Source organism: Oncorhynchus nerka, linkage group LG9b (genome assembly GCF_034236695.1).
Source record: "Oncorhynchus nerka isolate Pitt River linkage group LG9b, Oner_Uvic_2.0, whole genome shotgun sequence".
In the NCBI taxonomy this organism is placed as follows: domain Eukaryota; kingdom Metazoa; phylum Chordata; class Actinopteri; order Salmoniformes; family Salmonidae; genus Oncorhynchus; species Oncorhynchus nerka.
In genome coordinates, this window is record NC_088424.1 from 52266690 (window position 1) to 52283285 (window position 16596).

The following is a 16596-nucleotide window of genomic DNA, read 5'->3' on the forward strand; positions in this document are numbered from 1 at the left end:
CCCCATAGATGAGTAGATCAGGGTTGGCCTCAGATTGTCTATTGTTTCCTGTATAGTTAATGCAAAATCATGATACAATTTTATCTTAAACTTTTTTTTAAAAGAATGTGCGTATAACCACAACCATTCACAACTCATTATCTTGATGATGATGATATCTTCTTCCTCATGTTTGTAATAGGAAGTGCTTGTTTTGTAATAGGAAGTGCTTGTTGAAATGCACTGTAGGCTCATGCTAGACCTTCAGTACGTCATTTGAACAGTGTTATTCAAAATAAATAAATAAATAAATAAATGTACACCAATAGTAGACAACCTCAGGGAGGAGATGAAGAGGAGATGTTTACGTCTATCCTTCAGGGAGGAGATGAAGAGGAGATATTTACGTTTCCATTTGTACTTTTCATTCTCTATTTTTTCTTTCAGAACCTGAGCCTCATCGTGCTGGGTATCGGTGCTCTTTTCTCTGTCCTCTTTCACCTGGGCACACGGGAAGAGAAGGGGGGAGCAGGGGAAGAGAAGAGAGAAGAGGAGGATGATGAAGAAGAAGAGCAAGGAGAGCGCCGGCCCCTTATCCCTCGCCCTCAGGCTGCCGCCCCCGTCCAGTCGCTGCTGAGGTGGAAATGCTGGCTGAAACAGCCTGCCTTTTACCAGGTAACACTGAAACACGCCTGCCTTTTACCAGGTAACACTGAAACAGCCTGCCTTTTACCAGGTAACACTGAAACAGCCTGCCTTTTACCAGGTAACACTGAAACAGCCTGCCTTTTACCAGGTAACACTGAAACAGCCTGCCTTTTACCAGGTAACACTGAAACAGCCTGCCTTTTACCAGGTAACACTGAAACAGCCTGCCTTTTACCAGGTAACACTGAAACACGCCTGCCTTTTACCAGGTAACACTGAAACACGCCTGCCTTTTACCAGGTAACACTGAAACAGCCTGCCTTTTACCAGGTAACACTGAAACAGCCTGCCTTTTACCAGGTAACACTGAAACAGCCTGCCTTTTACCAGGTAACACTGAAACACGCCTGCCTTTTACCAGGTAACACTGAAACAGCCTGCCTTTTACCAGGTAACACTGAAACACGCCTGCCTTTTACCAGGTAACACTGAAACAGCCTGCCTTTTACCAGGTAACACTGAAACAGCCTGCCTTTTACCAGGTAACACTGAAACAGCCTGCCTTTTACCAGGTAACACTGAAACAGCCTGCCTTTTACCAGGTAACACTGAAACAGCCTGCCTTTTACCAGGTAACACTGAAACAGCCTGCCTTTTACCAGGTAACACTGAAACAGCCTGCCTTTTACCAGGTAACACTGAAACAGCCTGCCTTTTACCAGGTAACACTGAAACAGCCTGCCTTTTACCAGGTAACACTGAAACAGCCTGCCTTTTACCAGGTAACACTGAAACAGCCTGCCTTTTACCAGGTAACACTGAAACAGCCTGCCTTTTACCAGGTAACACTGAAACATGCCTGCCTTTTACCAGGTAACACTGAAACAGCCTGCCTATGTTAATAGCTGTGTTTTTAACCCATGTTAATCGTTCCTGTATTTTCCTTTTTTCCTTCTGTCCTGTCCAGGTAGCGTTTCTCTACATGTCCACCAGACTGATAGTGAACGTGTCTCAGACGTACATCTCCATGTATCTTACCAACACTCTCATGTTGCCAAAGGTAACAACATCATGTATCTTACCAACACTCTCATGTTGCCAAAGGTAACAACATCATGTACCTTACCAACACTCTCATGTTGCCAAAGGTAACAACATCATGTACCTTACCAACACTCTCATGTTGCCAAAGGTAACAACATCATGTACCTTACCAACACTCTCATGTTGCCAAAGGTAACAACATCATGTACCTTACCAACACTCTCATGTTGCCAAAGGTGACAACATCATGTATCTTACCAACACTCTCATGTTGCCAAAGGTGACAACATCATGTACCTTACCAACACTCTCATGTTGCCAAAGGTAACAACATCATGTACCTTACCAACACTCTCATGTTGCCAAAGGTAACAACATCATGTACCTTACCAACACTCTCATGTTGCCAAAGGTAACAACATCATGTACCTTACCAACACTCTCATGTTGCCAAAGGTGACAACATCATGTACCTTACCAACACTCTCATGTTGCCAAAGGTAACAACATCATGTACCTTACCAACACTCTCATGTTGCCAAAGGTAACAACATCATGTACCTTACCAACACTCTCATGTTGCCAAAGGTAACAACATCATGTACCTTACCAACACTCTCATGTTGCCAAAGGTAACAACATCATGTACCTTACCAACACTCTCATGTTGCCAAAGGTAACAACATCATGTACCTTACCAACACTCTCATGTTGCCAAAGGTAACAACATCATGTACCTTACCAACACTCTCATGTTGCCAAAGGTGACAACATCATGTATCTTACCAACACTCTCATGTTGCCAAAGGTGACAACATCATGTACCTTACCAACACTCTCATGTTGCCAAAGGTGACAACATCATGTATCTTACCAACACTCTCATGTTGCCAAAGGTAACAACATCATGTACCTTACCAACACTCTCATGTTGCCAAAGGTAACAACATCATGTACCTTACCAACACTCTCATGTTGCCAAAGGTAACAACATCATGTACCTTACCAACACTCTCATGTTGCCAAAGGTGACAACATCATGTACCTTACCAACACTCTCATGTTGCCAAAGGTAACAACATCATGTACCTTACCAACACTCTCATGTTGCCAAAGGTAACAACATCATGTACCTTACCAACACTCTCATGTTGCCAAAGGTAACAACATCATGTACCTTACCAACACTCTCATGTTGCCAAAGGTAACAACATCATGTACCTTACCAACACTCTCATGTTGCCAAAGGTAACAACATCATGTACCTTACCAACACTCTCATGTTGCCAAAGGTGACAACATCATGTACCTTACCAACACTCTCATGTTGCCAAAGGTAACACCACTATACCGATAACTTTAATTATACCGATACCTGTAACTATACCGATAACTATTATTTTTATTTAACCTTTATTTATACAGGTTTTTCTAATTGAGATAACATCTCTTTTCCAAGAGAGACCTGATCCAATAGCAGTAGGGGGAACAACGTGTCTTTTCCAAGAGAGACCTGATCCAATAGCAGCAGGGGGAACAACGTGTCTTTTCCAAGAGAGACCTGGTCCAATAGCAGTAGGGGGAACAACGTGTCTTTTCCAAGAGAGACCTGGTCCAATAGCAGCAGGGGGAACAACGTGTCAGACAAAACAACATACATACACTAACACAACATTAAACACAACTATAAACACACACACAGTACAACAAAAACATTTTACGATAAAAAACACAAACATCTTGACTAAAAACAGCTGTCCTAAAGACAATAACACTCTTCTATGATATATACATGGATCAAGTGTTTAAACTCCACCAATGAAACCAGATCATCACGTTTTAAAATGTTCAGGAGAGAATTCCAGAACCACGTTGCTTAGTAACTAGAACTATTTCTACCATGACCTGTTCTAATTTTTGGTACTGTTAGATGCAAATGAGAATGGGAACGTAATTGATATTTATTTACTGACCTGACTAAAAAAGAACTTGAGATAAAATGGCATTTTACCCAACATGGCCTTTTAAATCAGTGTATACCAGTGTTTAGGACAACGCAAAGTCAATGACGACCAGCCAACAGCGCTGTAGAGATCACAATGATGTGTTAGACGTTTCTGATTTGAAATGAACCTGAGGGCTGCATGATACACTGAATCAAGTGCTCTCAGGGTAGTGGCCGAGGCCTGCATATATATATATATATAACATCACTACAATCTAAAACCGACAGTAATGTACATCGTACCAGCTCCTTCCTGGCCTCAAAAGAAAAACAAGCCTTATGCCGTTAATAAAACCCTATTTTCAGCTTGAGCTTCCTTATCAAGTTCTCTACATGCACAGTGAAGCTCAGCTTATCATCAACCCACACACCCAAATATTTGTACACTTTAACTTGCTCTATAGTATGTCCACCCGATGTAGCAATGACATGATTAGTAACATGCCTGACATTTGAAAATACCATGCCTTTTGTTTTACCCGAATTTAGTACCAGCTTTAAATCATACAGATTCTGTTGTATGATGTGAAATGCTCTTTGGGCATTTTCAAAAGATAAAGATAAACTACTACCACTTGAATAAAGAACAGTATTATCTGCATAAAAATGAACATCCGCTGTTTCAATAAGATCCCCAATGTTGTTGATATACAAAATGAACAACAGTGGGCCCAAAATAGAACCTTGCGGAACACCTGAGCACACCTCTATGGACTCAGATTTACAACCATCCACCATTACACATTGTGATAGGTAATTTATAAACCAATCTAGAGCATGACCAGTAATTCCACAACATTTTAACCTTTGCACTAACACAGCATGGTCCACGGTGTCAAAAGCCTTTGACAAATCAATAAAAACAGACACACAATGTAACTTCTTATCAAGAGCACAGTGGATGTCATTTAAAACCTTCAATGTTGCTGAAACAGTGCTGTGGCCAGACCTAAAACCTGATTGCATTCCATTTAAGATGTTGTTTTCTTGGAAGTAGTCCTTCAGCTGCCTACTAACTAAGGACTCCAGTACCTTTGACAAGTACAGACAATTTTGATATGGGTCGATAGTTGTCAAGTTAGCAAAGGATCTCCACCTTTCAGGAGAGGCAGTTCAAAAGCAGATTTCCATAACTTGGGGATTTCCTTAACATCATGCGTGAGGTTAAAAATACATGTTAACCTCTCTAGGATATGTGGGATGGTAGCGTCCCACCTGTCAACAGCCAGTGAAATTGCAGGGCGCCAAATACAAACAACAGAAACCCCATATTTAAAATTCCTCAAACATAGAAGTATTTTACACCATTTAAAAGATAAACTTCTTGTAAATCCAGCCACAGTGTCCGATTTCAAATAGGCTTTAAGGCGAAAGCACACCAAATGATTATGTTAGGTCAGCACCTAGTCACAGAAAGCCATTTTCCAGCCAAGGAGAGCCCTCACAAATGTCAGAAATAGCGATTAAATTAATCACCAACCTTTGATCTTCATCAGATGACACTCACAGGACTCCATGTTACACAATAAATGTGTGTTTTGTTCGATAAAGTTAATCTTTCTGTCCAAAAACCTCATTTGAAATTGGTGTGTTGTGTTCAAAAATGCATTGTCTCAAACAAACATCCAAATACCTCCTTATTCGCACGTTTAGTTCACAAATCCAAACTCATTCTGCCAGACCTCTTACTCAATCAGTTCTCATTCTCTCCTCCTTCACACTAGAAGCCTCAAACAAGGTTCTAAAGACTGTTGACATTTAGTAGAAGCATCGTGGGAAATGCAATATGACCCCATAGACACTGTATATTCGATAGGCAATGACTTGAAAAACTACAAACCTCAGATTTCCCACTTCCTGGTTGGATTTTTTTCTCAGGTTTTTGCCTGCCATACGAGTTCTGTTATACTCACAGACATCATTCAAACAGTTTTAGAAACTTCAGGGTGATTTCTACCCACATCTACTAATTATATGCATATTCTAGCTTTTGGGCCTGAGTAGCAGGCAGTTTACTCTGAGCACCTTATTATCCAAGCTAGTCAATACTGCCCCCCCAGTCCCAAAGAAGTGGGGAGCAATGATGTCTGCAGCTAGGTGTAGGAGTCGGGGGGCTAGTTCATTAGGGCCAGGGGATAAAAAATATTTAAAAAATATTTCAGGGCTTTACACACTTCTGAAACTGTACCTATAATTATAACTATACCTGTACCTATAATTACAACTATACCTGTACCTATAATTATAACTATACCTGTAATTATAACTATACCTGTACCTATAATTACAACTATACCTGTACCTATAATTATAACTATACCTGTACCTATAATTATAACTATACCTGTAACTATACCTATAATTATAACTATACCTGTACCTATAATTACAACTATACCTGTACCTATAATTATAACTATACCTGTAACTATACCTGTAATTATAACTATACCTGTACCTAAAATTATAACTATACCTGTACCTATAATTATAACTATACCTGTACCTATAATTATAACTATACCTGTACCTATAATTATAACTATACCTGTAATTATAACTATACCTGTAACTATAATTATAACTATACCTGTAACTATAATTATAACTATACCTGTACCTATAATTATAACTATACCTGTACCTATAATTATAACTATACCTGTAATTATAACTATACCTGTAACTATAATTATAACTATACCTGTAACTATAATTATAACTATACCTGTAATTATAACTATACCTGTACCTATAATTATAACTATACCTGTACCTATAATTATAACTATACCTGTAACTATACCTATAATTATAACTATACCTGTACCTATAATTACAACTATACCTGTACCTATAATTATAACTATACCTGTAACTATACCTGTAATTATAACTATACCTGTACCTAAAATTATAACTATACCTGTACCTATAATTATAACTATACCTGTACCTATAATTATAACTATACCTGTACCTATAATTATAACTATACCTGTAATTATAACTATACCTGTAACTATAATTATAACTATACCTGTAACTATAATTATAACTATACCTGTAATTATAACTATACCTGTACCTAAAATTATAACTATACCTGTACCTAAAATTATAACTATACCTGTACCTATAATTATAACTATACCTGTACCTATAATTATGACTATACCTGTAACTATAACTATACCTATAATTATAACTATACCTGTACCTAAAATTATAACTATACCTGTACCTGTAATTATAACTATACCTGTAACTATACCTGTAATTATAACTATACCTGTAACTATACCTATAATTATAACTATACCTGTACCTATAATTACAACTATACCTGTACCTATAATTATAACTATACCTGTAACTATACCTGTAATTATAACTATACCTGTACCTATAATTATAACTATACCTGTAACTATACCTGTAATTATAACTATACCTGTACCTATAATTATAACTATACCTGTACCTATAATTATAACTATACCTATAATTATAACTATACCTGTACCTATAATTACAACTATACCTGTAATTATAACTATACCTGTAACTATAATTATAACTATACCTGTAACTATAATTATAACTATACCTGTAACTATAACTATAACTATAATTATAACTATACCTGTACCTAAAATTATAACTATACCTGTACCTAAAATTATAACTATACCTGTACCTATAATTATAACTATACCTGTAACTATAATTATAACTATACCTGTACCTATAATTATAACTATACCTGTAACTATAACTATACCTATAATTATAACTATACCTGTACCTAAAATTATAACTATACCTGTAACTATAATTATAACTATACCTGTACCTATAATTATAACTATACCTGTACCTGTAATTATAACTATACCTGTACCTATAATTATAACTATACCTGTACCTAAAATTATAACTATACCTGTACCTATAATTATAACTATACCTGTACCTGTAATTATAACTATACCTGTACCTATAATTATAACTATACCTGTACCTATAATTATAACTATACCTGTACCTGTAATTATAACTATACCTGTACCTAAAATTATAACTATACCTGTAACTATAACTATACCTATAATTATAACTATACCTGTACCTAAAATTATAACTATACCTGTACCTGTAATTATAACTATACCTGTACCTATAATTATAACTATACCTGTACCTATAATTATAACTATACCTGTAATTATAACTATACCTGTACCTAAAATTATAACTATACCTGTACCTAAAATTATAACTATACCTGTACCTATAATTATAACTATACCTGTACCTATAATTATAACTATACCTGTAACTATAACTATACCTATAATTATAACTATACCTGTACCTAAAATTATAACTATACCTGTACCTGTAATTATAACTATACCTGTAACTATACCTGTAATTATAACTATACCTGTAACTATACCTATAATTATAACTATACCTGTACCTATAATTACAACTATACCTGTACCTATAATTATAACTATACCTGTAACTATACCTGTAATTATAACTATACCTGTACCTATAATTATAACTATACCTGTAACTATACCTGTAATTATAACTATACCTGTACCTATAATTATAACTATACCTGTACCTATAATTATAACTATACCTGTAATTATAACTATACCTGTACCTATAATTATAACTATACCTGTACCTATAATTACAACTATACCTGTAATTATAACTATACCTGTAACTATAATTATAACTATACCTGTAACTATAATTATAACTATACCTGTAACTATAACTATAACTATAATTATAACTATACCTGTACCTAAAATTATAACTATACCTGTACCTAAAATTATAACTATACCTGTACCTATAATTATAACTATACCTGTAACTATAATTATAACTATACCTGTACCTATAATTATAACTATACCTGTAACTATAACTATACCTATAATTATAACTATACCTGTACCTAAAATTATAACTATACCTGTACCTGTAATTATAACTATACCTGTACCTATAATTATAACTATACCTGTACCTGTAATTATAACTATACCTGTACCTATAATTATAACTATACCTGTACCTAAAATTATAACTATACCTGTACCTATAATTATAACTATACCTGTACCTGTAATTATAACTATACCTGTACCTATAATTATAACTATACCTGTACCTATAATTATAACTATACCTGTACCTGTAATTATAACTATACCTGTACCTAAAATTATAACTATACCTGTAACTATAACTATACCTATAATTATAACTATACCTGTACCTAAAATTATAACTATACCTGTAAATTATAACTATACCTGTACCTATAATTATAACTATACCTGTACCTAATTATAACTATACCTGTACCTATAATTATAACTATACCTGTACCTGTAATTATAACTATACCTGTACCTATAATTATAACTATACCTGTACCTAAAATTATAACTATACCTGTACCTGTAATTATAACTATACCTGTACCTATAATTATAACTATACCTGTACCTATAATTATAACTATACCTGTAACTATAATTATAACTATACCTGTACCTATAATTATAACTATACCTGTACCTGTAATTATAACTATACCTGTACCTATAATTACAACTATACCTGTAACTATAATTACAACTATACCTGTACCTATAATTATAACTATACCTGTACCTATAATTACAACTATACCTGTAACTATAATTACAACTATACCTGTAACTATAACTATACCTATAATTATAACTATACCTGTACCTATAATTATAACTATACCTGTACCTGTAATTATAACTATACCTGTACCTATAATTACAACTATACCTGTAACTATAATTACAACTATACCTGTACCTATAATTATAACTATACCTGTACCTATAATTATAACTATACCTGTACCTATAATTACAACTATACCTGTAATTATAACTATACCTGTAACTATACCTGTAATTATAACTATACCTGTAATTATAACTATACCTGTAATTATAACTATACCTGTACCTATAATTATAACTATACCTGTACCTATAATTATAACTATACCTGTACCTATAATTATAACTATACCTGTAACTATAATCATAACTATACCTGTAACTATAATTATAACTATACCTGTAACTATACCTGTAATTATAACTATACCTGTACCTATAATTATAACTATACCTGTACCTATAATCATAACTATACCTGTACCTATAATTACAACTATACCTGTAACTATAATTATAACTATACCTGTAATTATAACTATACCTGTACCTATAATTATAACTATACCTGTAACTATAATCATAACTATACCTGTACCTATAATTATAACTATACCTGTACCTATAATTATAACTATACCTGTACCTGTATACCTGTAACTATACCTAATTATAACTATACCTGTACCTATAATTATAACTATACCTGTAACTATAATCATAACTATACCTGTACCTATAATTATAACTATACCTGTACCTATAATTATAACTATACCTGTACCTATAATTATAACTATACCTGTACCTGTAATTATAACTATACCTGTACCTATAATTATAACTATACCTGTACCTAAAATTATAACTATACCTGTACCTGTAATTATAACTATACCTGTACCTGTAATTATAACTATACCTGTACCTATAATTATAACTATACCTGTACCTATAATTATAACTATACCTGTAACTATAATTATAACTATACCTGTACCTATAATTATAACTATACCTGTACCTATAATTACAACTATACCTGTAACTATAATTACAACTATACTTATAACTATACCTGTAACTATAATTATAACTATACCTGTAACTATAATTACAACTATACCTGTAACTATAACTATACCTGTAACTATAATTATAACTATACCTGTAACTATAATTATAACTATACCTGTACCTATAATTACAACTATACCTGTAACTATAACTATACCTGTACCTATAATTATAACTATACCTGTAACTATAATCATAACTATACCTGTACCTATAATTATAACTATACCTGTACCTATAATTATAACTATACCTGTACCTATAATTATAACTATACCTGTACCTATAATTATAACTATACCTGTACCTATAATTATAACTATACCTGTACCTATAATTATAACTATACCTGTAACTATAATTATAACTATACCTGTAACTATACCTGTAACTATAACTATACCTGTACCTATAATTATAACTATACCTGTAACTATAATTATAACTATACCTGTAATTATAACTATACCTGTACCTATAATTATAACTATACCTGTAACTATAATTATAACTATACCTGTACCTATAATTATAACTATACCTGTACCTATAATTATAACTATACCTGTAACTATACCTGTAATTATAACTATACCTGTACCTATAATTATAACTATACCTGTACCTATAATTATAACTATACCTGTAACTATAATCATAACTATACCTGTACCTATAATTATAACTATACCTGTACCTATAATTATAACTATACCTGTAATTATAACTATACCTGTACCTAAAATTATAACTATACCTGTAATTATAATTATAACTATACCTGTAATTATAACTATACCTGTACCTATAATTATAACTATACCTGTAATTATAACTATACCTGTACCTAAAATTATAACTATACCTGTAATTATAATTATAACTATACCTGTAATTATAACTATACCTGTACCTATAATTATAACTATACCTGTAATTATAACTATACCTGTACCTATAATTATAACTATACCTGTACCTATAATTATAACTATACCTGTAATTATAACTATACCTGTACCTAAAATTATAACTATACCTGTACCTATAATTATAACTATACCTGTACCTATAATTATAACTATACCTGTAACTATAATTATAACTATACCTGTACCTATAATTACAACTATACTTGTAACTGTTATTGATGTAGAACCAGGACCTTGGCTGTAACTGTTATTGATGTAGAACCAGGACCTTGGCTGTACCTGTTATTGATGTAGAACCAGGACCTTGGCTGTACCTGTTATTGATGTAGAACCAGGACCTTGGCTGTACCTGTTATTGATGTAGAACCAGGACCTTGGCTGTACCTGTTAGGAAACTGTGTTACTTTCTGTTCCCTGTTCCAGAAATACATTGCCACTATTCCCTTGGTGATGTACGTCAGTGGCTTCGCTTCCTCTTTCATCATGAAGCCGATCAGCAAACTCATCGGCAAATGTGTGAGTGTCTGTCTGGTCTATTTCCGATCTGTTCAGTAGTTTTTCTCAAACTGTAATACACATAACACAGTAGATTTTATGGATTTGGTTTTCAGTACATCTCTGACATTACATTATTGAACTAATATTCGTGTCTTGCTCGTCTCTGATTGGTAGATGACCTACTTTGTGGGCCTGCTGCTGATCATGGCCTTCTCTTATTGGGTGTTGATAGACGACCAGATGGGTGACCGGATCTACGGGGCATCTGTCCTTCTAGGGGTGGGGTCAGCTACCATCCTGGTGATGTCACTCTCCATGACCGCTGACCTCATCGGGGACCAGACGGTTGGTGTTAATAAAGTTACGGTCTTCAACTAGACCCTTAGTTACGGTCTTCAACTAGACCCTTAGTTACGGTCTTCAACTAGACCCTTAGTTACGGTCGTCAACTAGACCCTTAGTTACGTCTTCAACTAGACCCTTAGTTACGTCTTCAACTAGACCCTTAGTTACGGTCTTCAACTAGACCCTTAGTTACGGTCTTCAACTAGACCCTTAGTTACGGTCTTCAACTAGACCCTTAGTTACGGTCTTCAACTAGACCCTTAGTTACGGTCTTCAACTATACCCTTAGTGATAGTCTTCAACTATACCCTTAGTGATAGTCTTCAACTAGACCCTTAGTTACGGTCTTCAACTAGACCCTTAGTTACAGTCTTCAACTAGACCCTTAGTTACAGTCTTCAACTAGACCCTTAGTTACGGTCTTCAACTAGACCCTTAGTTACGGTCTTCAACTAGACCCTTAGCGATCGTCTTCAACTAGACCCTAGACCCTTAGTGATAGTCTTCAACTAGACCCTAGACCCTTAGTTATAGTCTTCAACTAGACCCTAGACCCTTAGTTATAGTCTTCAACTATACCCTTAGCGATAGTCTTCAACTAGACCCTTAGTTACGGTCTTCAACTAGACCCTAGACCCTTAGCGATAGTCTTCAACTAGACCCTAGACCCTTAGTTATAGTCTTCAACTATACCCTTAGTTATAGTCTTCAACTAGACCCTAGACCCTTAGTTATAGTCTTCAACTATACCCTTAGCGATAGTCTTCAACTAGACCCTTAGTTACGGTCTTCAACTAGACCCTAGACCCTTAGCGATAGTCTTCAACTAGACCCTAGACCCTTAGTTATAGTCTTCAACTATACCCTTAGTTATAGTCTTCAACTAGACCCTAGAACCTTAGTTATAGTCTTCAACTATACCCTTAGTGATAGTCTTCAACTAGACCCTTAGTTACAGTCTTCAACTAGACCCTTAGTTACGGTCTTCAACTAGACCCTTAGTTACGGTCGTCAACTAGACCCTTAGTTACGGTCTTCAACTAGACCCTTAGTTACGGTCTTCAACTAGACCCTTAGTTACGGTCTTCAACTAGACCCTTAGTTACGGTCTTCAACTAGACCCTTAGTTACGGTCTTCAACTAGACCCTTAGTTACGGTCTTCAACTAGACCCTTAGTTACGGTCTTCAACTAGACCCTTAGTTACGGTCTTCAACTATACCCTTAGTGATAGTCTTCAACTATACCCAGTGATAGTCTTCAACTAGACCCTTAGTTACGGCTTCAACTAGACCCAGTTACAGTCTTCAACTAGACCCTTAGTTACAGTCTTCAACTAGACCCTCTCTGTTACGGTCTTCAACTAGACCCTGTTAGCTTCAACTAGACCCTCACTCTTCAACTAGACCCTAGACCCTTAGTGATAGTCTTCAACTAGACCCTAGACCCTTAGTTATAGTCTTCAACTAGACCCTAGACCCTTAGTTATAGTCTTCAACTATACCCTTAGCGATAGTCTTCAACTAGACCCTTAGTTACGGTCTTCAACTAGACCCTAGACCCTTAGCGATAGTCTTCAACTAGACCCTAGACCCTTAGTTATAGTCTTCAACTATACCCTTAGTTATAGTCTTCAACTAGACCCTAGAACCTTAGTTATAGTCTTCAACTATACCCTTAGTGATAGTCTTCAACTAGACCCTAGAACCTTAGTTATAGTATTTTTTTGTGGTCAGGAGAATCTTAGGGCCCGATGAGTTAATGTATGAGACTGATGGAGTTTGTTTTCATGTATTTCACAGCAAAGTGGAGCGTTTGTTTATGGGGCCATGAGCTTCACTGACAAGGTGGCCAACGGAGTAGCTGTTATGATGATACAGACTCTACACCCCTGCCAGTGAGTGTGTGTGTCTGTGTGTGTGATACCCACGCTTCTCTACTTTTTCAATACTACAACATGAAAAACGGTTTGGTACTCGAATTTGTGTTAAGTTCAGTATTTCTTTCAAATGTGTCACGGATCAAATCAAATGTGTCTTTCAGCACAGCCAGCCCCTTTTATTATAGAGAACCGTGCCTGCTCTACTAACTCACTGCTAGCCTGGGAGTCTGGGCTGCATCATGTTAGCTCCACTAACTCACTGCTAGCCTGGGAGTCTGGGCTGCATCATGTTAGCTCCACTAACTCACTGCTAGCCTGGGAGTCTGGGCTGCATCATGTTAGCTCCACTAACTCACTGCTAGCCCTGGAGTCTGGGCTGCATCATGTTAGCTCCACTAACTCACTGCTAGCCTGGGAGTCTGGGCTGCATCATGTTAGCTCCACTAACTCACTGCTACCCTGGGAGTCTGGACTGCATCATGTTAGCTCCACTAACTCACTGCTAGCCTGCACTGGGAGTCTGGACTGCATCATGTTAGCTCCACTAACTTACTGCTAGCCTGGGAGTCTGGGCTGCATCATGTTAGCTCCACTAACTCACTGCTAGCCTGCATTGGGAGTCTGGACTGCATCATGTTAGCTCCACTAACTCACTGCTAGCCTGCACTGGGAGTCTGGACTGCATCATGTTAGCTCCACTAACTTACTGCTAGTCTGGGCTGCATCATGTTAGCTCCACTAACTCACTGCTAGCCTGCACTGGGAGTCTGGGCTGCATCATGTTAGCTCCACTAACTTACTGCTAGCCTGGGAGTCTGGGCTGCATCATGTTAGCTCCACTAACTCACTGCTAGCCTGCACTGGGAGTCTGGACTGCATCATGTTAGCTCCACTAACTCACTGCTAGCCTGCACTGGGAGTCTGGACTGCATCATGTTAGCTCCACTAACTCACTGCTAGCCTGGGAGTCTGGGCTGCATCATGTTAGCTCCACTAACTCACTGCTAGCCTGGGAGTCTGGGCTGCATCATGTTAGCTCCACTAACTCACTGCTAGCCTGGGAGTCTGGGCTGCATCATGTTAGCTCCACTAACTCACTGCTAGCCTGTACTGGGAGTCTGGGCTGCATCATGTTAGCTCCACTAACTCACTGCTAGCCTGTACTGGGAGTCTGGGCTGCATCATGTTAGCTCCACTAACTCACTGCTAGCCTGTACTGGGAGTCTGGGCTGCATCATGTTAGCTCCACTAACTCACTGCTAGCCTGGGAGTCTGGGCTGCATCATGTTAGCTCCACTAACTCACTGCTAGCCTGTACTGGGAGTCTGGGCTGCATCATGTTAGCTCCACTAACTCACTGCTAGCCTGGGAGTCTGGGCTGCATCATGTTAGCTCCACTAACTCACTGCTAGCCTGTACTGGGAGTCTGGCATGCATCATGTTAGCTCCACTAACTCACTGCTAGCCTGGGAGTCTGGACTGCATCATGTTAGCTCCACTAACTCACTGCTAGCCTGGGAGTCTGGACTGCATCATGTTAGCTCCACTAACTCACTGCTAGCCTGGGAGTCTGGACTGCATCATGTTAGCTCCACTAACTCACTGCTAGCCTGTACTGGGAGTCTGGGCTGCATCATGTTAGCTCCACTAACTCACTGCTAGCCTGGGAGTCTGGGCTGCATCATGGTAGCTCCACTAACTCACTGCTAGCCTGGGAGTCTGGGCTTTATCATGTTAGCTCCACTAACTCACTGCTAGCCTGTACTGGGAGTCTGGGCTGCATCATGTTAGCTCCACTAACTCACTGCTAGCCTGGGAGTCTGGGCTGCATCATGTTAGCTCCACTAACTCACTGCTAGCCTGGGAGTCTGGGCTGCATCATGTTAGCTCCACTAACCCACTGCTAACCTGGGAGTCTGGGCTGCATCATGTTAGCTCCACTAACTCACTGCTAGCCTGGGAGTCTGGGCTGCATCATGTTAGCTCCACTAACTCACTGCTAGCCTGGGAGTCTGGGCTGCATCATGTTAGCTCCACTAACTCACTGCTAGCCTGGGAGTCTGGGCTGCATCATGTTAGCTCCACTAACTCACTGCTAGCCTGGGAGTCTGGGCTGCATCATGTTAGCTCCTGTTAGTAATTAGATATGTAGATGGGTGAGCCGGTCAAGGATCGATTCAGACTAAGTAGTAAATTTTATGACAAGTAAACAGTTTATTCAGAGTGAAAATATGTAGTATAGCGTAATTACGGCTCTTCCGTTAGTTCGTGTTGGAACAGCAGGTAGAGAGCGCGTAAACAGTCAGCACAGCCCTTATATACGTCACAGGAAGTAGGTTGACCCTAGGAAGATCGGATCTCCGGATTGGTTCAGCTGGTTGTAGTCTGTAGTCTTCCGCCATTGGCTCAGTTGTCTGTCCGT

At 37.1% G+C, this 16596-nt stretch overlaps 1 protein-coding gene across 3 annotated transcripts in view; it reads left to right on the top strand.

Annotated features, from left to right (window-relative positions):
* Positions 1-16596, top strand: part of mfsd12a (major facilitator superfamily domain containing 12a) — a 37904-nt gene that overhangs the window by 11871 nt on the left and 9437 nt on the right. For all 3 annotated transcript variants that reach the window (XM_065013850.1, XM_065013848.1, XM_065013849.1), the window contains exons 4-8: positions 427-654; positions 1595-1687; positions 11874-11966; positions 12123-12293; positions 14095-14189. In XM_065013850.1, coding sequence (XP_064869922.1) covers positions 427-654; positions 1595-1687; positions 11874-11966; positions 12123-12293; positions 14095-14189 — 680 coding nt within the window. The remainder of the gene's footprint in view (positions 1-426; positions 655-1594; positions 1688-11873; positions 11967-12122; positions 12294-14094; positions 14190-16596) is intronic.